This window comes from Silene latifolia, chromosome 1, assembly GCF_048544455.1.
Source record: "Silene latifolia isolate original U9 population chromosome 1, ASM4854445v1, whole genome shotgun sequence".
In the NCBI taxonomy this organism is placed as follows: domain Eukaryota; kingdom Viridiplantae; phylum Streptophyta; class Magnoliopsida; order Caryophyllales; family Caryophyllaceae; genus Silene; species Silene latifolia.
Window position 1 is genome coordinate 86,235,817 of NC_133526.1, and position 22,300 is coordinate 86,258,116.

At 35.0% G+C, this 22,300-nt stretch overlaps 1 protein-coding gene across 1 annotated transcript; it reads right to left on the reverse strand.

The window, feature by feature from the left end:
- Nucleotides 1-21,001: 21,001 nt before the first annotated feature.
- Nucleotides 21,002-22,026, reverse strand: LOC141596101 (uncharacterized). Its single transcript, XM_074416175.1, has 3 exons — nucleotides 21,863-22,026; nucleotides 21,694-21,779; nucleotides 21,002-21,559 (listed from the first exon to the last, which is right to left on the reverse strand). The coding sequence occupies exons 1-3, from the start codon at nucleotides 21,987-21,989 to the stop codon at nucleotides 21,308-21,310; spliced, it is 465 nt and encodes a 154-aa protein (XP_074272276.1). The 5' UTR covers nucleotides 21,990-22,026; the 3' UTR covers nucleotides 21,002-21,307.
- Nucleotides 22,027-22,300: the final 274 nt, after the last annotated feature.

The following is a 22,300-nucleotide window of genomic DNA, read 5'->3' on the forward strand; positions in this document are numbered from 1 at the left end:
AACGGGTTTGTAATAGGGTTGAGTATTTAATTTCAGTCAAATTATTAACAAAATTTAAACAAATTTTGACAAAATTAGTAAAAGTCGTATTCTGTCAAACTCAGTCAAATTATACGATCCGAATTTTGTCAACCGTCGTCAAACGGGTTTAAATTAAAAACCGGTTAAAAATTGTTGTAATTTAGGGTGATTTTAATGAGTTTGTGTCAAAGTTAAGCAAATTTTTGTATAAAAACGGGTTAAAATTAAAAAACGGGTTAATTGAATTGACAAATTGGTAAATCTTATACTATTTTGCATGCAAAATGACTTTATCCATCTACTTACTCAACCTTTTGACATATGACAACACCAAAAAATTCATGATGACTTACCATTGATTAAGGAAATCATGATTACTTTCATTGTGTTGCGGTTTTTATTATTTTCGTAAACTCGAATCACATTACGAATGAACCAATTACGCAATAAACTAAATGAAACGAATTTGATAAAAGCGAATATAAGACGGAAATTATCAAGCGATTAATTTCGTAAACTCTAATCACAATATGGAAAATTATACAACTATGGTGATAAAAGCGATTATAAGACGGGAATTATCAAGCGGACTCCCATGATAAAAAATTTCAACTATTTACGGTGATAAAAGCGATTATAAGACGGAAATTAAAGAAGCTATTTACATGACAGTACAATATTACATTACCAAATTAGCACGAAAAACCATCAGAATAAAAGCGATTTACATTACATCAGATAGATTACAAGCGATTAAACCCTAATTAAAATCCTATTGCATGCAATCAGATTGGGCCGAATTTGATACCAAAATAAAATCCGATTGCATGCAATCCGATTACAGTTTTCGGACTAATAATTAAAACGTAACTAAAGCATAACCTAATATACGATTATATGATTAAAAACCTATTTTACATAACCCGTTTGTAGTATGCCCATCCACGGCCTCATGCAAGTCCGTGTTTCTTTCTCCACTTCAGATCTTGGTAGTCTGCCCATCCACGGCACCATGCCTTGCAAACCGCTACTAGTGAAACACAATCCCAAGAATAACAATGTGGCATGATTTCGTACAGAACCAAATCGTTCCATGCAGCAACTTGAAATTGTGGGGTATTGTCGTTGGTATAACCAATAGAAACAGAAGATGGGATATCTCTAATTACTCTTGGTAGAGGAGGTCGATAAGGGGCAGGACAGTAAATTGCCCAATCACGTTCCCCTTGATTAGCCATGGATTTTGATAAGGATATTTTTGGGAAAAAAAATTAGGGTTAAGGAGAGGGTTTTAGAGATGAAACTGTTGAAGGAGGAGAGGAAGATGAAGAGTTGGAACAGAGGAAGTTGAAGGGGGGGGGGGGTGGATTTATTTATAAGAAGATTTTTTCCAATTTTTATCTTTTTTTTCTTTTACGTTAAACTTTTTTACCTTTTTTTCCTTTTTGGTTTACATTCTTTACCTTTTGTTTTTCTTTTTGGTTAATTAAAAATAATAATATACATTATACCAAAAAATAATAATAAAAAAAATAAGCTAAAACACTTTTACATGAATTAAAGATATTAAACTATGATCGGTATAGGTAATCTTATTTTTACATGAAATAGTTAAAATCAGCTATGAAATATGACCTTCAATGTATGTGATAATTACCTATGATCGGTATCGCTAATTAGGTTTTTACATGAAATACTTAAAATAAGCTATGAAATACCCCAAACCCTAAACCCTAACCCCTAAACCAAGAACCTAGAAACCCTAACCCCTAAAACAAATTCCTTGAAACCCTAACCTCTAAAACTGAACCCTAAACAAAGATATGATCACTATAGCTACGTAATTACGTTTTAACATGAAATAGTTAAAATAAGCTATGATCCTAAGTAGTTAGTGGCTAATTACATGAAATGTCGATAGTAAGCTATAATCAAAACTATTTAGTGGCTAATTACATAAAATGTCGATAGTAAGCTATAATCGTAACTAGTTAGTGGCTAATTACATAAAATGTCGATAGTAAGCTACACTCGTAACTAGTTACTGGCTAATTTACGTAAAATGTCGATAGTGAGCTATAATGGAACTAGTTAGTACATAATTACATATAAATGTCGATAGTAAGCTATTATCGGAACAAGTTAGCTAGTTCCTAATTTACGTAAATTGTCGATAGTAAGCTATAGTCGGAACTAGTTAGTACATAATTACGTAAAATGAATTATTAAGTAATTCCATACAATTAAACTTAGAAACCCAAAACCCTATATTCTAAACCTAAACCCCATATTCTAAACCCCAAACCCTATATTCTAAACCCTAAACCCTATATTCTATACCCTAAACCCTATATTCTATACCAAAACAAGTATATTCAGTTTTGCGCCAATTGTGTGAAATTCAAAATTTTTCCCAAACTTAATTTAAATTATTCAATTTTCCACCAATGATGTTTAAATTTAGTTAAACTAATAAATTTTGCGCCAATGGTTTTAAATTTGGTAAATTAAAAAAAAAATCAAATAAATGTGTCTATGAAGAATCGAACACGGATTGGCCTAATCTATGCGTTACTATAAGAAATCAGTTGAGCAATGGGTATCTGCACGATTACTAATCAATTAAATTGAAATATAAACTAAATCGAATTTAAGTTTATTTTGTTAGCAACATATATTTTCCGCTTTCAATTTGATTCACGCAATATTCTATCTTCGAATCATTACTCTTAAATTTACATTTCAAATTTTATTCATAATCAACTACGACATTTCATATCTTTTCCATTTTTAATTTTATTGTATCTTGCTATAATATATTCATTTTAAGATTTTAAAAATTATACCAAGATATTTTGGCCGAAATATAGGGATACGATTAGGAAACTATATTTTCGGCCAAACTTTAGGGCATAAAATTAGGAAACTTTACTTAAGTTTCAGAAATCATATTATTTTGGGAGATCATATTTTAATTTATTAATTCCATTTATTTCCATTCACATTATACTCAAATGCAAACAATAATCTCTTCTAATGCAACGCGGGTTCGAATCCTATAAAACACAATTTTTTTTACCATGACTATCCCTTTAGGACTTCTTATGCATCGTGGGTTCGAATCCTACAAAAACCACATTTTTTTCCACCATGTCCATCAGTTTAGGGTTTACCATTTCAAGTTAGTTTACGACTTATTTCAAGTAGTTTAATTGTTTTTGAACCATAATTCGTTTAATTCGATTCGATGTTCACACATTCTTAAGTCAAACAAATAATTAAAAGGATATTGATGAAATGACTATCAAATTTATTTCAATTAAAAATTCTATAGCATAAACTGAATGAAATTCAAGACTACAAAACTAAACTTGGAAAACGTGTGAAATGACAAAATTAATAACCAAAAACTATAAAGAAACCAAAACTGGAGGCTTCTAATTGCGTGCGGCGGCATTCGATATTGATCCCTAGACCTCCATCCAAAATAGATAGGAGGAGGAGGTGTAGGTTGATCTCCATTATTGCCAAACTCATCCCGAACCACTATTGCAGCGTCCGCAACGGGCATGGGTAAATATACTCCAAGTCACCTACTTGACGCCATTTAAGAAGGTCATCGGGTAGAATTGGAGCATTTTTCGCATTAAACTCCTCTTCATATATGTACTCGATATTTTGGCAAGGGACATCATAAAGAGCTTTTTCAAATTGCTTTTGTGGAAGAATTTCCATCATTGCTTGAATGAACCGTCTTGTTTCCAAAACATCTTGTACGTGCGCGACCTTTCTTCTCATTTGCAAGTCGATGCTTCAACATACGATTTTGTAACATAAGTTTTGCAATTTTTTCATCTCGCTTATCCATTTGTAATTTAGGGTTAGTTTGATAAGGTTTTAGAATTTTTGTGTATTATGGATGATCTGTGTGCGAGTTAAAATGAGCAAATGGATGAACTTAAATACAATCCCAACCCAAAATTCCCTCCATTTTTTCCCTCCCTTTTTTCCCTCCAAAATTTCCCTCCAAAATTTCCCTCCAAAAATACCCACAAATCATACTCACGTTTAAGAAAAAACAAATCTTTAAGAATAAATTTACAATCCATTAAAAAAATAAAACATAAGATTACACAATATAATAAGATTATTTCAGAATAAATTTAAATAAGTAAATGGTATAGAAAATATTCCTTAAATAATTTATTTATAAAAATAAAGAATATGCATATAAATCAAAATGGCAGAAATTTAGGGCACCCAAATAGGCAACAATAATGACGGAATATTAAGGCAATATATTAAGAAAGTTTGACTATTTTATATATTGAGATTATTTCACACTATAAAATGCAATTATATTGTATAGTTGACGTGCTGATGCCCCTTGCTTAACTGGTTACGAGTATGCTTGCAAAAACTAACTTACCCTATTCTCAATTAGGGTTCATCATCAAGTGAATAAACAATTTTTCTGTTTAATTGAATTTTGGATTAGGGCTACATTCGAATTACTTATTTTAGGACGAAAACAATGAACAATTTCGATAAAATTGAAAAATCGATCCATTAATTTTATTAATACAATTATATTAGGGGGAATATGTTATAGGAAATTCAATTGTTTTGATCCCTAATTCAATTTTTGGATGAACCCTAATTTACTCAGATGTGTAATTGAATTAGAGTTTCGTTAATTTGATGCAAATAATTGTTTGATGCAAAAATTAATTATTTTGTAAACATTAATGGTTATTTTATAATAAATTATTTAATTTTTATGTAATTGCCTAAATATAAATGGAAACAAAATAAATAAAATATGAAATAAAACTAACCATATATTAGTTAACTACATATGCAAAATGACTAACCTAACCCTAAACTAATCTAACCTAGTTTACCACGGTTTGTCACGTGTCACGCTACTATTGATTTGTGTACAAAATTTTTGTACACCTAGTGTATCTATAGCCTTTTCGGGAAACATCCTCTATCTGTCTCTTTGTTCCGTAAATGGCGCTGTTGCTGTTGTTTAACTGCCAACATTGAAGATTAAAATCTGACATACAGTTTACGCGGTTTAGTTGAGTTAGAATAAAATCAGATAGGTCATTCGGATGAGATTTGTTTCCGATTTCATTTCCATTTATGTCAAAACTTGTGCAATTGATATACACCAACTGCTCGATACAATGCCTCAGCCAAGTTTATGCTTAAAAGAAGTGGAGAAGATGGAAACCAATGTTGATCATACCCATTATTCTTGAATTCAGATGTTAATGGTCAATCATTGGGAAATAATAGTTTCTGTCCCTCAAATTGATCATAAGGATGGAGAAGATAGCCCAACCACTCGGCGCCACAGAATGTGTTAGACAAACCACCTCTTCGAAACTTCCACCAAAACATATCCCAGTTTATGCAATTGAAGAAGGGTAGACTCTGTCATCCCATTCTTACATCTCCTAAACCTGAGGCTACTATGGCTTCAGTGGTTCATCAGAATCTAAATTGTCTCCTGAAAATAGTTCAAGAAATACTAAGCGATAGATAAGACAATCTTCACCCATGTATATGAATCTGGGCAAGAGTACATGAAATAACAATTTGGTGGGACATGTACTTTTTGCTACTTCAACATTAAAATTATTCCTTGAGGTACCACAGTAACGATAATGTTGTTGTTTTGTTGTTGTAAATCGGTGTCATTCATATAAGATTTAAATTTAACAAGTTCATTTCAACGACTCATCTACATTGGTGTATACTACTTTGGTCAGTTGCGATATTAGAGTCCTGTCAATATCAAATAAGCACTTCCAGAATGTGTAACAGGCACCATGACTATATGACCTTGTACAGACTGAACACAGTAATAGAAAAGACTCCCTTATGTTGTAAGAGACCTGAAACTAACCATCAGCATTCCGATACATGCTTATACAACATACAGCTAGATAGTTGAACAAAAAACAGCAACATATTCACTGTCATGGAACAATATGAATTCTGTAATAATGATCCCTAACTTTAAACTATGCTATATCCTCATTCATCTGCACTATTATATCAGAGAATTCTGCAAACTTAACCAATTCAACATTCCTAGTAATGAATAAGGGAAAATCTTGCGAAATTTGCAAACCAAGCAACACATACGAGTATTAGAAATGTAACATAGCAGTGGCATCAAGCAGAAAAACAATATGGTGCATCAGTATATGAGCAAGCTAGCTTCTGGTGATCTGTTAAGAGATTGTCATTAACAATATTTCATAAACTCTAGGTACCCCACGTCCTTGAGGTTGAATCTCAAGATGATACTCTTGGGTCGTCGTTCTGCATGAAAGAGCACCACGAACTCAGTTTCCAGTTAACTTGCCCTCTGCAGCGATGCAGCAATGTTAGCATTAGTCCATTCAAACCTTGCACTGTAAATTTTCCCTTCTTCCATTGCCCTACTTCCATCCGCCTGTAACATATGAAAACGTTAATTTTCCTTTCAATTTTATTCAAATGACTGAAATCTTTCTTTGGTGGAACTTACCCTAAGCATGGCATAGCTGCCAGTCCATGGGTTGTTATCGTTTCCTGCCCTGAGAGTTGCGGAGTTGTCTTTGATATCAACTGAAACTGGCACACAACATTAAAGTAGATTGTTAGAGATTAGAGTAAAACATCATTTTCCGCCTTTTGTTTGTTATTTCTAGTTATAGATTTTTCACATTGAGCAAGAAAAAAAACCTGTAGGCGCTTTTTGCTGGAGTAGATGGCGAGTCATCAACCTGAAATTGACAGATGGTAAAGTAGCTGTAAAGAAGAGCGACATCTCTGGAAACTTGCAAATTGAAGGAGAGTCATAGCTCATTGGAACCGAAAAGCTTTTAGTAACTCCTCCTAACAAACAATAAAACAAAAAACAGCACATCAAACAAAAATCGTCAGACATCAGACATCATTGTAAACATGAGTGAACGTGTGTCGAAACTAGTGTATAATTGGTTATTCTGGTAGTGCTATCTCGGGTAAACTGGTTAAATTGGTAGTGCTATCTCAGGTACACATTTACCTGATCATCCCGATAATGGTTCAAATAAGGAGCATCAGCTCACGGCCAGGGTCGTTTTGAGGTCATTTGTATCAGGCTTATAGATTCAAGACTACTACGCTACTATCAGAATTTCAGCAAAATGACCGAAAAGCTACAGACTTGATACAAAAGCATTCATTAGCTGAAACAGATAATAAAACAGTGATACTACTCCCTCCGTCATAATCTGTTAGAACACACTTGGTTGATGATGCCAAGTTTCATTGTCATTTAATTGTTTGCTTCTTAGTTAAATTGTTTAGCAAATTGAAGCATCTAATGATTGTTCAAAGAAGCCCAATGATGATCAAGATGAAAGACAAGTCAAGCATGCCCATTGTCTAGAATGAATGTTGTAAGCGAGGTAGTTAAACATATCCTCTTTATGCATAAGTGATTGCAAAACCGTGCAACAGTTTCTGTAACTGTTGCACCAGGGTTTCTGGTACCAACGTATGGAGAATTTCGGAAAATTTACAAGTGTTTAAATTCTTTCTAAAAAGCTTTATTGTTTTCTAAAAGATATCATCTTCCAAATCTGAAAACAATTGAGAACGAAAAGGATATTCTTCCAAGCTAAATTAAAGATGTCAATCCTATTAATGCAAGTAGATTTTCATGCTAAAAATGGGTCTTTTGCTTTTTCCATTTTGGGCGAAATTGTGAGTTCCCATAAATTTTAAAGTAAATTATCAATTACACCCTCCTCAAATACACTTTTTTAAAATAACTCCCACCTCAAATTTTTTTATTTTTTTACACCCATTTTAATGTCTCCGTTTATAACTTGCACCCATAATTTTTTTCAGGTGAAAAGGCATGTGAAATGACGAAAATGCCCCCGCGTGTTTAAAAAGCCATGACTCTTCATTTCCCTTCCTTATTTCACCTGTTGAACAACATAACATCGCTTAAAATTCCCCCAAAAATCTTCCCAAATCCCAGTTTAAAATTTCCCCTAAATTTTCCCCAAATTTCCGCTTAAAACCCTAATTTTCGAGGGATTGTTCATTCATCAGGATTGATTTATGTAAGTTTTCCTTCTATCTCTTATTTCGAATTTCTTTGTTTGTTATTGTTTGATTTCTGTAACCTTTGTCTTCAATAATGTTGATTGGAGAAGCTTTATTTTCTGGGTTTGTAATCCGATAATTGTATAAGCTTAATTTTGAGCATCCTAATTTCTGGGTTATCTATTTCTGGGTTTAGGGTGTTGGGGTTTTGTATTTCTGGGTTTATGATTCTAATTTTAGTATTTCTTAGTTTAGGTTTTCCAATCTTTGATTTTGTCCTTTGTTGTAGGAAATGGCTTCAAAAAGTAATCCTACTAGAGTGACTTTGCGTGTCAATCATGGTGGTCAATTTAAGGTTCACGAAGGGAAGTTTGACTATGTGGGGGGTGTTGTGCATCTTCAAACTGGTGTTCTGTTTGATGATGTAACTGTAGAGATGTTTAAGAAATTGGCTCTTAGATTAACTAGAAGAGATGACTCAGAAATTTGGTATAGAAGACCAATGAAGAGTATTAGGGATGCGAATGGAGAAGGGTTATTGGTTTCCTGTTTTGATTTAATCAATTTAGTAAAGACTCTATGCAAGACTACCAATACATTGACTTTGTGGATAACTGAACCCTTAACAGTAGAATCTTTTGCTTCTACTTCCACTATAGTACAAACAGAAAAGACCAAAAGTGCAACAGTGGTCCCACTGAGTAAAGATGCTTTGGTGGGAAGTACCTCTACTTCTTTATGCACTACAGAACAAAAAACTGAGGCCCAAAATAGCCTTCTATGTCCCATCCCAATCCAATTCAAAGCACCCACCCAACAAATACCTACCCCAACTAATGCAGCTCTGAGATCTTTAAGAAGAAGCCCTAGACAACACAAAAATATCACAGAAGCTTCACCAAAAAAGATCACAAAAACTGACTTTGTTATTGTAAATGAGGCCACTGCTAGGGAGAAGTTACCCTTGAGGAGGAGGGTAAACTTTGGTGCTCAGCCTGGGATTGTTATAAGGGATTCAGATGTGGAGTCTGAGCAGGAGAGTGGTTGTTTGAATGGTGTAGTAACTGGGTTTATTGAGCTAGGAAGACATAAAAAAAGGGACAGAAAAGGGAAAGCTAAAGTGAATGAAGGCATAGATGTGAGAAAGGAAGGTAAAGGTAAGAAGATAGCAACTGTGAGAAAGGAGGAGAAGAAGGTAGTTGTGAGAAAGGGCCAGAAGAAAGAAGTAGATCTTGGGAAGGAGAAGAAAGCAGATCTAAAGAAGAAAGGAAAGAAAGTAGATCTGAGAAAGGGTAGGAAGAAATTGCTTGAAAACATAATAGAAGAAGAAGAGTTCAGTGATTCTGAGTTGAGTGAGCAAGGCATTGAAGATTTTGATCTTAATGATTTGATATTGGTTTAAATAAGACTGATGACTTATTTGAAAAACAAGATACTGGCTTAACTATAAAGGGAGTAGAAACTGGTTTAGGCATTGAAGAATTGAAAGGAAAAGAAATAAATGTACTTGAGCCTTCAAAAGCAAAAGAGAAGGTTTTATATGGAGTTGATGACTTGAATGTCAATGTGGAGGCAGATTTGGATTATGACTCAGAGGAGTTAAGAAGCCTGGTTGGATCTGATGATGATGATGAGGGCACATCTAACCCTACATTTAACCCTGACCATGACTTTAGCAAGCCTATAAAGCTCAGGTTAGGGTTAAACTTCCCTAGTGTTGAGGTTTTTAGGAAAGCTCTTGTGCAGCATATTGTGACAAATGGCTATGACTTCTACTACTCACACAATGGAAGGGACAGGGTGACAGCTCATTGTTACAATAGATGCAAGTGTGAGTGGAACAAGAAGAGGTCAAAGCTTCCAAAGTGTGTTTGTGGGATTAAGAATCCCTGTAAGTTTAGAGTACATGCTAGGGATGTGACAGAAGGAATTTTTCAGATAACTGGGTTACATTTGAAGCATAATTGTGTAATGTCCACTTACAATAGAAAAGTGGGGTCTGAGTACCTAGCTCGGAAGTATGTTGAGTTTTGGAGAAACAATAGTGACTGGAAATTACAGAAATTCCAGAAACATGTACTACAAGAGCTAGGAGTTCATGTAACCTACATGAGATGTTGGTTGACAAGAGCTAGGGCAAGCAGCCAAGCACTACTACAAAAAGTGTAATAGACATCACCTAATATACATCAGAGTTTCTAAAAAAACTGATGTATAATAAATATAGACATCAGAGATTTTCAAAAAACAGATGCCTATTCAATTTAATATACATCAGTGATTTTAAAGAACCGATATCTATTAAATTGGTTTTTAAAGGACATGAGATATTAAAATATCCGAGGTCCATTTAATTACACATATAACTTTAAATCAACACCCATGACCCAACAATCCGATAAACATTATAGATTAATCATTCACCGCCATTCCTCTTCTCTCATCCTCCAAATCACCCATTCCTCTTCCCTCATCCTCCAAATCCGCCGCCACCGCCTCCACAACCACCACCCCGCCACTTTCTGCTTGTGCTAACCACCACCACCAGCGTGTTATCCTCGAGAGTCGCCCTTCATTATTGTTGTTCGTCCATGTTCGCTATTCTTGATGAATCGAATAATAAGAAGGTTAGGAAGCCCTATACGATTTCGAAATCGCGTGAAAGTTGAACTGAACCTGAACATGTGAAGCTCTTCAGCTATATGTCGTTTTGCTTTCGTAACGTTGTTGAATTTATGAATTATTGATTTTTTATTGAGTTTTGTGGTGATTTTATTATATTAGGTATTTTGATTGAGGAGTGTGATCATCGTAGTTGTAGACTTGCAGCTCAATTGCGTGGAATTAATTTAGAAGTTTGTGAGTTGAATATGTGAATTATTAGGGTTTTCTGAGAATTAGAAAGTGAAATTTAGGGGGTTGGATGTGTGGTACTGTTTGCTATTGGAAACTTTTATATAACGATTATCTGCTGTCTTGTTTCGAGAAATTTTTATATCTGCAGTAGTTTAGTATTTTTTAAAGGAACATATTATTTCTCATTAGATTGGTGAAAGGTGTAAAGGTTGAAGAAGATTGAAATCCGGAGTAGTTTAGTAATTTCGGGGAAAATATTATTTCTCGTTTGATTGGTGAAAAGCCGGAAGCTTGCAAGAAGAGTAATCTAGTTCATTGGTTTGAAATGAGGAACTTTGGCTATGGTTCTAAATCTATTTCAAAACTAGTTATATGATGCAATTTTCATTTTTAGTATTTGAGGGATGCAGATATGTAATCGGAGCCAGTGCCGGCAGCCACCTCGTCAATCAGGTATTTGAGGTTTTTTTCCTTTAGATTCATCTCACAATTCGTCTGGTTTTCCCTCATTTATTCTCAGTTATCATGTTAGGGATTAAGGGCCTAGTTATTTTTGTCATGTTTGGGTATAATTGGGTATACGATCCAGGGTTTTTAAATAAATTAGAGTGTAATCGGATGATATGTCCTCTGAATTCCATGGTCAATGCCTGCAAATAAAGAAGATGATTTGATATTGCTTATCCAATCACAATTTCCTCACTTCTAAACCCTAATTATTTCTCTGTTAGTTCAATTTCCTTCCCTTTTTCAGCTATTTTGCTTTGATGACTTCGTTAATTATAATACTTATTACTTTCTTATTCATTCATACTACAAAACTTCATCTTTTTGTGTTCTAGTTCATTGTTGCTGATATTCGATTTACATGAGTTCAGTTTATAGTAATAATAGTTTATAAATTGTTTCTCGATCCGAAAATAACGCCTCTCATTGATTGAGAACCATGAAAATAATTTGTTGTTACTTAAGAATAATTGTTGTGAGTGTAATTTAGTTATTTAGTTACTCTCCTTGTCTTTCTGAATTATGATTTGTGATGAGTATTTTAATTAAAGGTAAACAAATTATTGGACAGAGGGAGTATTTGCGTTTTTTTAGTATGACGATGTGATTTAAGATACTTAGCCAATTCCAGCACCAGGATAGTAGTTGATTATGTTTGTGGTAGTATGGTTCATGCTATTTAGCCATAGTTTTGAATGTGGAAACTAACGAGATCGATCTACCATAAAATGGATTTATGTACGAAATTTCCTTGTGTGCTGCAACTTATTATTAACTTTTATTTTGCCCTCAAATTCAATTATGTGCTTAGTTTACTTGTTTGAAAAAGAGTAAATCAAGTTGATGTTTACTTTTGCCTTGAATTGTGCTGATTGTGATGGTTTCTGCAGGGAGTGAAGGAGGGGTACATGTTGGGTGAGATAGGTGGTGGTCGAAGTCGAATTTGATGGGGCGATAGCTCTGGGGTAGCCTTCTTTTAAAGGGTTTCAAGTAATCTTTTACTCCGTATTTTGTTATGATAGAATTCAGCATTTAACTATGATTTTTACTTTGCTTTTGCCCTGTGATTAAAATCAGCAGATATGAATGAATATTGGTGTGATAATTTTGGTGTTTTGGTGGTATAAGCTATTGATGAGAAAATACAATAGCTCTCAAACTGTTATGTAGTGTGTGATGATATTGATTTTCGAAGGTAATTCTCGATGCTTTTCTACCATATCCTTCAACAAATTAGCATGTCATATTTGAAGATTTGTGTGTCTTTATAAATCTTAACTGTTATGTGCTTGTGCTACATAAAAGTGAAACAAGCTACTCATATCTCATTTCTAGTGAAATTCAGAATTCACATAAAAATGATGCTTTGCTGTTAGGAGGATAATGGTGTTTGTAAATGGTTGTCAATGTTGATGATATTTCATGCTGAGTAAGTGACTTCAAATTTTCAGTAGTTTATGGCTGTTCATGTGTTTTGACTTTTAATGCCTTATTGGTTTGAGTAGTTTGAATAATTTTGCTTTTATTTCAGCATAACACACACTTACTGAAGTTTGTTAAGTGATCTTTGACATCTAGTGCAGGAGAGACTTGACACCCAATTATTGGCTGGCTCATCTCTTTGTTCAGAATGTATCAACACAACTATGAGTCTGTGGTATTGGACGGAGGAATTGAAGCTCTACCTTTAGCTCCCATCCTCAAAATGCTTTCATTTTTTTATTACCACAATTATGCTCACTAAATCATTAGATACATTTATTATCATACATATACTCTTGGTCACTAATGAATTTATAACCTCATTCTTGTAGATATCTTGCCTTCACCACAACTCCATAAGTACAATGCAGAGTGGTTGGCCTCACCTCTAATACTATGAATGTTAAGAGAGGTTTGTTACTGCTTATAGTAATGAGCTTTTCATGTCGACTTTAGTCGTCATTCCATTTAATGTATGTGGTAATCTTCTATTTACTCTGTTCTCGTACCCAATACTTTGTGCAGGGAAGAAAATGAGGATTCGTTTTCATCTGAGCATACTTCAGTCAACTTTGATGGCATACTCTAGATTGGGTACCACTTCCCAGATGTTTAGCTCACAACATTGTTATAGTCTGGTACGCTAGTTGTTTGCGACTTTGTGTTTTCGATTGGAAATTTGTGGAATTGTTACTGCCTCAATAAGAATAAACTTTTTTTTATTATGCTTTAGAGTTTCTATTTCCACTCTTATATCATTTCTTTAATTAACTTGATGGTTAATCAATTATGCTTAAACTTTTTGGGTACATGTACCATTATGCTAAGCAGGTGAATTTCATGATATGATCTGATCATGCTATAATTTTCTTACATCTTTAGGTACATGGACAACCATTATTTTGTAGATGTCATATTCACCTTACGAAATTGACGAGGATCCTTATTTAGGAGCGGTCTATTTTCTAAATGCTTAGTAATGTAATGTACTTCATTACTTTGCCTGGATGATGGGTTTGGTTGTATATATATACAATAATAATTGTTGTATACAATATTTTGCAAACTAGAAAGGAAGGTAGGTTATTTGCTAGTACGCCAATTTTTTTTTTTTTAAAAAAAATAGAACAATAGACATCAGACTTTACTAAAAACTGATGTCTATTTATGCAATAGACATCGGTTTTTAGTAAAACTCCGATGCATATTCATAAAATAGGCATGGGATAAAATTAAACCTGATGTCTATTCTCGAATAGACATCAGATTTAAGACTGATGTATATACATAAAGAATATACATGTGTCAATTGTGCATCAGTTGTAAATCCGATGCCTATTGATGAAAATGTCGGATGTCTATGATGATTTTTGTAGTAGTGAAGGCTCATGATTCATGGTAATGACAAGGATCAATATGCCAAAGTATGGGAGTATGCAGCAGCAACATTGAAGTTGTGGTAGTTCAGCTTTTGTGGTGTGTGACAATATTGAGAGGCTTCCACCTATATTCAAAAGATTCTATGTCTGCCTAAAAGCTTGTAAAGAAGGATTCATACAAGGATGCAGGCCTATAATTGGAGTGGATGGGTGTCATTTGAAGGGTGTATATCCTGGCATGTGTCTGGTTGATGTTGGGGTTTATGCAAACAATAACATATTCCCAGTAGCATGGGCAGTGGTTGAGGTGGAGAATAGGGACAGTTGGACCTGGTTTTGGAGCTTCTAGCTAGTGATATAGGCAAAGTAGAGGGGGAAGGGCTTACAATGATGTTTGACGGATAGAAGGGTCTGATTGATGCCCTAGCTACTGTGGTGCCAAAGGCCAATATCAGATTCTGTGCAAGACACATTTGGGCTAATCTGAAATTGAGATTCAGTGGTCAGTTATACAAAGAAACATTCTGGGCTGCAGCCAGAGCTATGACAAGGGTAAGCATGCCTTCTCTAATGCACTTGTTTTTTTATGTTTACTCTTAACTGTTATTTCTTACAGTGTATGTATGTATCTTAAAATGTGTAGGCTGATTTCTCAAAAGAAATGGAGGGCATGAAGCTATTATCAAGAGATGCATGGTCCTTTTTGAATGACATTCCCCCAAGGCATTGGTCTAGACATGCATTTGACACTACCTGTAAGTCACACCTTCTCTTAAACAATGTGTGTGAGGTATTTAATGCTGTGTTGAAGGAAGCTAGAGATAAACCTATACTTACACAACTAGAATGGATGAGAAAGTATGTTATGCAAAGATTATGTTAAAAGAGAGAGGGTGCTAAATCATATGAAGGGAGAGTGATGCCATATGTGGATAAGTACTTAGACTGGGCAAAGGATGAGTCCAGATTTGCTACCTTTATGCAATCTGATGAGCATGAATTTGAGGTGGAACTTAGAGGGGAACAAGTTGTTGTGAACTTGTTAGACAAGACTTGTGGGTGCAACCATTGGAACTTAACTGGTTTACCTTGCCCACATGCAATGGCATGTCTCTTGGAAAAGAGAATGGACCCAAAAAACTATGTGGATGATTTCTATTCAAAGGAGAGGTACATGCTCACCTATGCCAACAAAGTTTCCCTTATGCCTGGGGTAAAATATTGGGAACCTACTGCTATGCCAGAGCCACTACCACCACCCTTAAGGACCATGCCAGGAAGACCTAAGGGAAAGAAGAGAAGAAAAGAAGCTGGAGAGAATGAAGAACATCAACTGAAGAGAGGGAAGAGGTCTAAACATTGCAGCAACTGTGGAGGCTCAGGTCACTACAAGAGAACTTGCAAAAACCCAGCTGCACCACCAAACCCAGCTCAAGAAAAAGGTTCGATCTTTCTCTAAAGACAAAGTTTGTCTCCTCTTAGACCAATTCATTGATAAGTGTCGTGTCCAAAACAATAAATTAGAGGCTATGCAAACTGAAATTGAAGACATAGCCGAAGAAAATTTAGGTTTGAAAGAATGTCTAAATGAGGTTGATCAACCTAGTACATCATTGAGTCTTGAAAAGGAGATTAAAAAGCTCCGAAAACAGAATTTGTTTCTTGCTAAAAGGGTTGATGAAACGCATGCAACAGAAAGCACCGCACTTTGTTGCATCCGTGTCTAACAAAGGAGATGAGTCCTCGTCAAAAACCGTGTCCTCACTAACAAAAGAACGTGACCAACTCTTGATTGATCTTGCAACATGCGAAATTCAAAAAGATGATCTTGTCAAAATTGCTGAAATGTTGAACGACGAGTCAAGTCATGTTAAAAGTGCTTTAGATCGAGTGCAAAAATCAAACGATGACCTTCTTGTTCAAATTGAAACTCTGAAAAAGGCTGAACAAATCCATGCAACAGATGATGAAACTGTTGCATCTGAATCTAAAAGGGAAATTAAGACTCTCACAAAACATGTGTCCTCACTAACTAAGGAACGTGACTCTCTGCTAGCTGACCTCAGTTTGTGTAAAAGAGATAACAAGCAACTTGAGCAAATTGGCTTATTTCTTAGTGATGAAGTAAGACATTCTAAACACGCCTTCGACAAAGTAGGTCAATTAAATCTTAATCATCTTGCTAAAATTGATACATTAACCAAAGAGTTAGATGAGGCTAAGATGTTTCACCTAAAATGGGAAGGAAGTCAGAATGTTTTAAAATTTCCTCTAAAACAGTCCCAAGGGTATGAAAAGCTTGCAAAGAATGCTGAACTTGGTTTCAAATGCAACAGTAGCACGCACTGTTGCATCCGAAACCAGGACCCAAGCAAAACTGATTTTAGAAGACGAAAGTACGCTGGACTTTCTGATTTTGTTATTTGTAACTACTGTGGTAATACTGGTCATGAGTTTAACAATTGTGAAAACAGAAAACGTGACCTAGAAAATAACACTAAATTAGCTAAAAAGGTATGGATCAAGAAAGACTTGGTGAAACAAGCTAGTGTCAAGAAGGGACCCAAACTTGTTTGGGTTCCCAAACTAACTGTTTGATCTTGTATAGGCATTAGTGGGAGGCAGCAGCAATTGGTACTTAGATAGTGGATGCTCTCGTCACATGACAGGAGAAGAAAACCAATTCCTCTCGCTAGAAGCCTACAAAGGTGGCATGGTGACTTTTGGTGACAACAAACGAGGTGAAATCATTGGTATTGGAAAAGTTGGTAAGTCAAAGTCACTATGTGTCGACAAAGTGTTGCTTGTCAAAGGTTTGAAACACAATCTTCTAAGCATTTCATAATTGTGTGATTGAGGTAACATTGTTGAATTTCATGATAGTATATGTAGAATACTTGATGGTAAAACTAGAGAGTTAATTCTTGAAGGTAAGCGTGTCAAAGATGTGTACATGACTAACCTATGCTCATTGTCGGGTCAAACTTTATCATGTATGAGTGTTCACAAAAATAACCCTTGCTTTGGAAAGGTTGGGTCATGTTAATGCTAAAACCCTTAATACTTTCAAGAAACTTGACCTAGTAGATGGCATGCCTAACATGAAATTTGAGTTTAAATCACTTTGTGATGATTGTGTTAGAGGTAAACAAGTTAAATGCTCCTCTAAATCCAAAAATTGTGTTAGCACTTCTCATGTCCTTGAACTTGTTCACATTGATTTATGTGGACCCATGCGTATTGTTAGCAAGGGTGAAAGTCGCTATATTTGTGTGATTGTAGATGATCTTTCAAGATATGTTTGGTTACTTTTCTTAAGTTCCAAAGACCAAGCATTTGATGAATTCTTAATTTGGGTTAAAATGGTTCAAAACAAATTTGGTCTAAAACTTGCATCCTTAAGATTCGACCATGGAACCGAATTTGAGAATTCATAATTTGAGGACTATTGTAATGATCATGGTATTAGCCATAATTTTTCGGCCGCAAGAACCCCTCAACAAAATGGGGTTGTGGAACGAATGAATCGAACTCTTGAAAACATGGCTAGGACTATGATCATTAGCTCTAAAGTACCAAAGAACTTTTGGGCCGAGGCCGTAAACATCTTGTTACATCTACAACCGAGTCATGATTAGGAAAATAATTAACGAAACACCTTATGAATTACTACGAGGAAGAAAGTCTAACATCTCACATTTAAAATGCTTTGGTATTAAATGCTTTGTTCACAACAATGGCAAAAACAACCTAAGTAAATTTGATGCTCGTAGTGATGAAGGAGTATTTGTTGGTTATTCTAGTCATAGTAAAGCTTACAAAGTTTACAACAAAAGGACTATAAAAATGGAATAAAGCGTTCATGTAATATTTGACGAATCTAGTCTTTTTATGCCTAATGAACAGGCTGATGATGAAGAGAAGGATGATGATTTCGACATTGGAATGATTTGTCATGACATGGACATGGTGGAAGAGGTTGAGGAAGTTGTGCAACAGTCAGAGCCTCTGTTGCATGAAGAAGCTGGTCAAAATTCAGGGGGAACTAACCCTTCCTCATCTTTAGATAGAGCTAACTCATCCAGGGGAATGAGGATGGTAGTGAACCATTCACTACTCAAATAGAAACTGATCCACAATCACCCTCACAAAATCACCCTCATGCAACAATCCACGCAATCGTTGCATCGTAACCAAACGAAACAAATGAAGCCTCCAACACCATTGTTCCAAGAAAATGGAAACGCCAAAGCTCCTATCCTCCCACAAATAAGACTAGTGACCTTGAATTAGGAGTAAAAACCGGGTCATCCTCCAAAACTTTTGTGCCTACAATGCCTACCTCTCACAAATCAAACGTAGCCACATCACCATTACTCGTAATGACTCATGTTGGGTGACGACCATGCAAGAGGAGCTAGATCAATTCAAGAGGAATGAGGTATGACATCTTGTCTCTAGACCATCTAATCGTACTGTAATTAGTACTAGATAGGTCTTCCACAATAAACTTGATGATAGTGGAGAAATCGTAAGGAATAAAGCTAGACTAGTGGTGCAAGGTTATAACCAACAAGAGAGAATCGATTATGATGAAACCTTTGCATCGGTAGCTAGGCTTGAGGCCATACGAATACTCATAGCTTTTGCATCACATCATGGTATTAAACTTTTTCAAATGGATGTAAATACCGCTTTCCTAAATGGTTATCTAAATGAAGAAGTTTTTGTTGAACAACCACCGGGCTTCATAGATAATGTTTTTCCTAAACACGTCTATAAACTTGATAAAGCATTTTATGGTTTAAAACAGGCTCCTAAAGCTTGGTATGATAGGCTTTCAAAGTTTTTATTGGAAAATGGATTTAATCGTGGTTCGGTTGATAAAACATTATTTATCAACATCGATCCTCTCTGACAATTTGGAACTGGCTTCAAGATTACTCAGAACATCGATTGCAGCTTTCAGATACTTAGCAGGTTTGAAATTGCAAACAAAAATGTCGTCACGCAGGACTTTAGAAGATGACTCACATGTGTCTACTGGACACGGGCTCCCTTCTTGAATGGTAGACAAGTCTTTAGAAGATGACTCGTACGTGTCTACTGAAGACGGGCTCTTTGCTAGAGTGGTAATAGACAGGTCTTCTGAGGAGTCGGAAACATTAGCAGTAGCCGATCTTTCTTCAGAATCAGACATGGCGATTATTTTGTTTTCTTGAGAGTTTTCGGAGTTTGACACGATGGAAAGAAAATAGATGAAAGTAGAGAGAATTGAAGGTTGTGAGAGAAATGAATTGTAATTATGCTGTCATATACAATTGTACAAAATTGGCGGGAAAAGTAGTTAGTTATTCTGTTACAGGTTAGTTAAAGATTTTGTGGAGTTGTTACTGTGATGAGCAGTTATCCTACGCTCAGTGTGGTTTATTAATATAATTTGGTGGGAAATTCAGTTATTCAGTTGAGAAGTTGGTTAGAAATTGAGAAGACTACTAGGCATCAATTCTTATATCCTACACCATGTGTAGGATACTACATACTTCCTCCAAACCCCCCACTCCCCACTCATCCTCAACCTCCTCCTTTTTTTTTTCTTTTTTTCTTCTTTTACTTGTTTATTTTTCTTTTAAAATTTTAAAACAAAAATTAACTTCCACTTTTAAGAAAAGTTACCACAGTCATATTCAATTTAAGTGTTACGTAGGGTTACATTCACGATATGACACTATTATATTCATTTTAAGTTTAGTGAATATGACAATATTGTTTAATGAATATGTGTTTTAAAGTGCGATATTCACAATAGGACACTATCATATTCAGTTTCAGTTTAGTGAATATGACAGTGTAGTTTGATGAATATGTATTATGGGGTGTGATATTCATCCGATGGTTCCATTATATTCACTTTCACTTGAGTGAATATGACATTTATAGTTTAGTAGTGAATATGACTTTATTTGTTCAAATATATTGAACAATAATCATGAACGTTTAATTTCATACCAAAATCGCATAATATAAAATAGTTATGTGATATGATATGAATATGTCAATTACGTTATGTGAATATGTGAGGAAAAATAAAACAAATAACAAAATATATCAAATATGATCTCAATTTGTAGAGGAATAAAAATTATGAATAATAATATATTTTTTTTATTATTTTCTAATTTATTAAATTTATAATTTATTTATTATAAGAAAAAAATTAAGAAAAGGGAGTAACATGCACCATACTCGTGGGTGCATGGTATAATTTACCACTAGGCATAGCACTGTCCGCTTATTACACCACCCTTCTTATTCCGTACTTTTATTTTTGGATACGGGTTAGCCTTTGGTGTGGAAAAAGGTAGGCGTACAAGCAAATGACTTATTATTCTTTCGCGGTTTACAGTAGAATAAAGCAAAATGACTTGGTATGTGAGTTCCTTGAAATACCCGAGTAATGATGTGGTTCGACTGTCTAACTGATGGATTACTTGACATCTCATAGTCCCTTCAATATCAAGGAGCACTTCAGTACTTATATCAAACACCATGCCGTATGCGACCTTTTACAGACTGAACACAGCAATAGATTACTAACTACATGTACTACAATCATCAGCATTCCGATTCATGCTCATAGTACTGGCAGCTAAGAACTATTTCCTATATTCCACTTATTCTGTGTCATTAAACAATTCTGTAAATTGAATCTTTACTTATAACTATGCTACGTCCGCATTCATTTGCACACGCGGTTTACTAAACTTCAAGATTGATATATCACAGAATTCTGCAAACGTACTCAAGTCAACAATCCTAGTAAAGTAAAGGCGAAATCTTGTGAATATTACAAGCCAAGCAACACATATTAGAAATGTAACATATTAGTAGTAGTAGTAGTAGTAGTAGTACCAAGCAGAAACAATATGGTGAATCAGTATTTATGATCGAGCAAGCTAGGTTCTGGTGATGTTTTTAGAGTGAGTCGAAGAGACAATCACGGCAGAATCCCTCATGAACTCCAGGTAACCCATGTCCTCAACGCTGAATCTCAAGATAATATTCTTGTGTCGTCCTGCATGAAACAGCACCAGGAACTCAGCATCCAACTCAATTGCCTTCTTCAACGTCTCAGCAACGTCAGCATTATTCCACTGAAAAATTGTACTATAACTCTCCCCTTCTTCCATTGCGCGACATCCATCACCCTGTAATATATGAAAACGGAAATTATTTCCTTTTTAATTTTATACAAATTGACGATATCTTTCTTTGTTGGAACAATTTCTAAGAAATTATTTTCCTTTTAATTTTCTCCATGAAATTATTTTATAAAAATTACCCTAAGCATTGCATAATTGGCAGTCCTTGAGTTGTTATCGCTTCCTACCCTGACAGTTGCGGTGTTGTCCTTGATGTCAACTTTAACTGACACATAATATGAGAGTAAGATATCATTTTCCGCCTTTTGTTATTTCCAGAATTCCAGTTATAGAGCAAGAAATAAGAACCTTGTAGAGGCAGTTCCTGCTGGAGTAGATGATTAATCGCGGTCCTGAAATCGTCAGATGGTACAGTAGCCCTAAAGAAGAGCGACATGTCTGGAAACTTACTAATTTCAGCAGCGTTACTGCTCATATCAACAAAAATCCTTCTAGTATTCTGATTTCCTTCTAACAAACAATGAAAACAAAAGGCACACATCAGATAAACATGAGCGAATGTGTGTCGAAATTAATGTATGAGTTGTTTTCTGTCAGATCAAATACAAAACCTCTACTACAGTTGTGAGGGGTTAAGCCGGCTCAATCAAGGCTAGGTTAATTTCGTATGGTCTATCTTCCGCATAAGATTGTCAGCAAATAAGATAACAGAAAAGTTACGTGATACAAAACTATTCATCAACTGAAAGTCTGAAACAGACTATGATGTGAAAACAGTCATACTTA

Excerpts from the sequence above, each read along its gene's own strand:
- LOC141596101 (XM_074416175.1), bottom strand. The coding sequence starts at position 21,989 with ATGAGCAGTAACGCTGCTGAAATTAGTAAGTTTCCAGACATGTCGCTC. Across the intron at positions 21,780-21,862 it reads GCAGGAACTGCCTCTACAAG|TTAAAGTTGACATCAAGGAC; the intron begins GTTCTTATTTCT and ends ATTATGTGTCAG. Across the intron at positions 21,560-21,693 it reads CCAATTATGCAATGCTTAGG|GGTGATGGATGTCGCGCAAT; the intron begins GTAATTTTTATA and ends CATATATTACAG.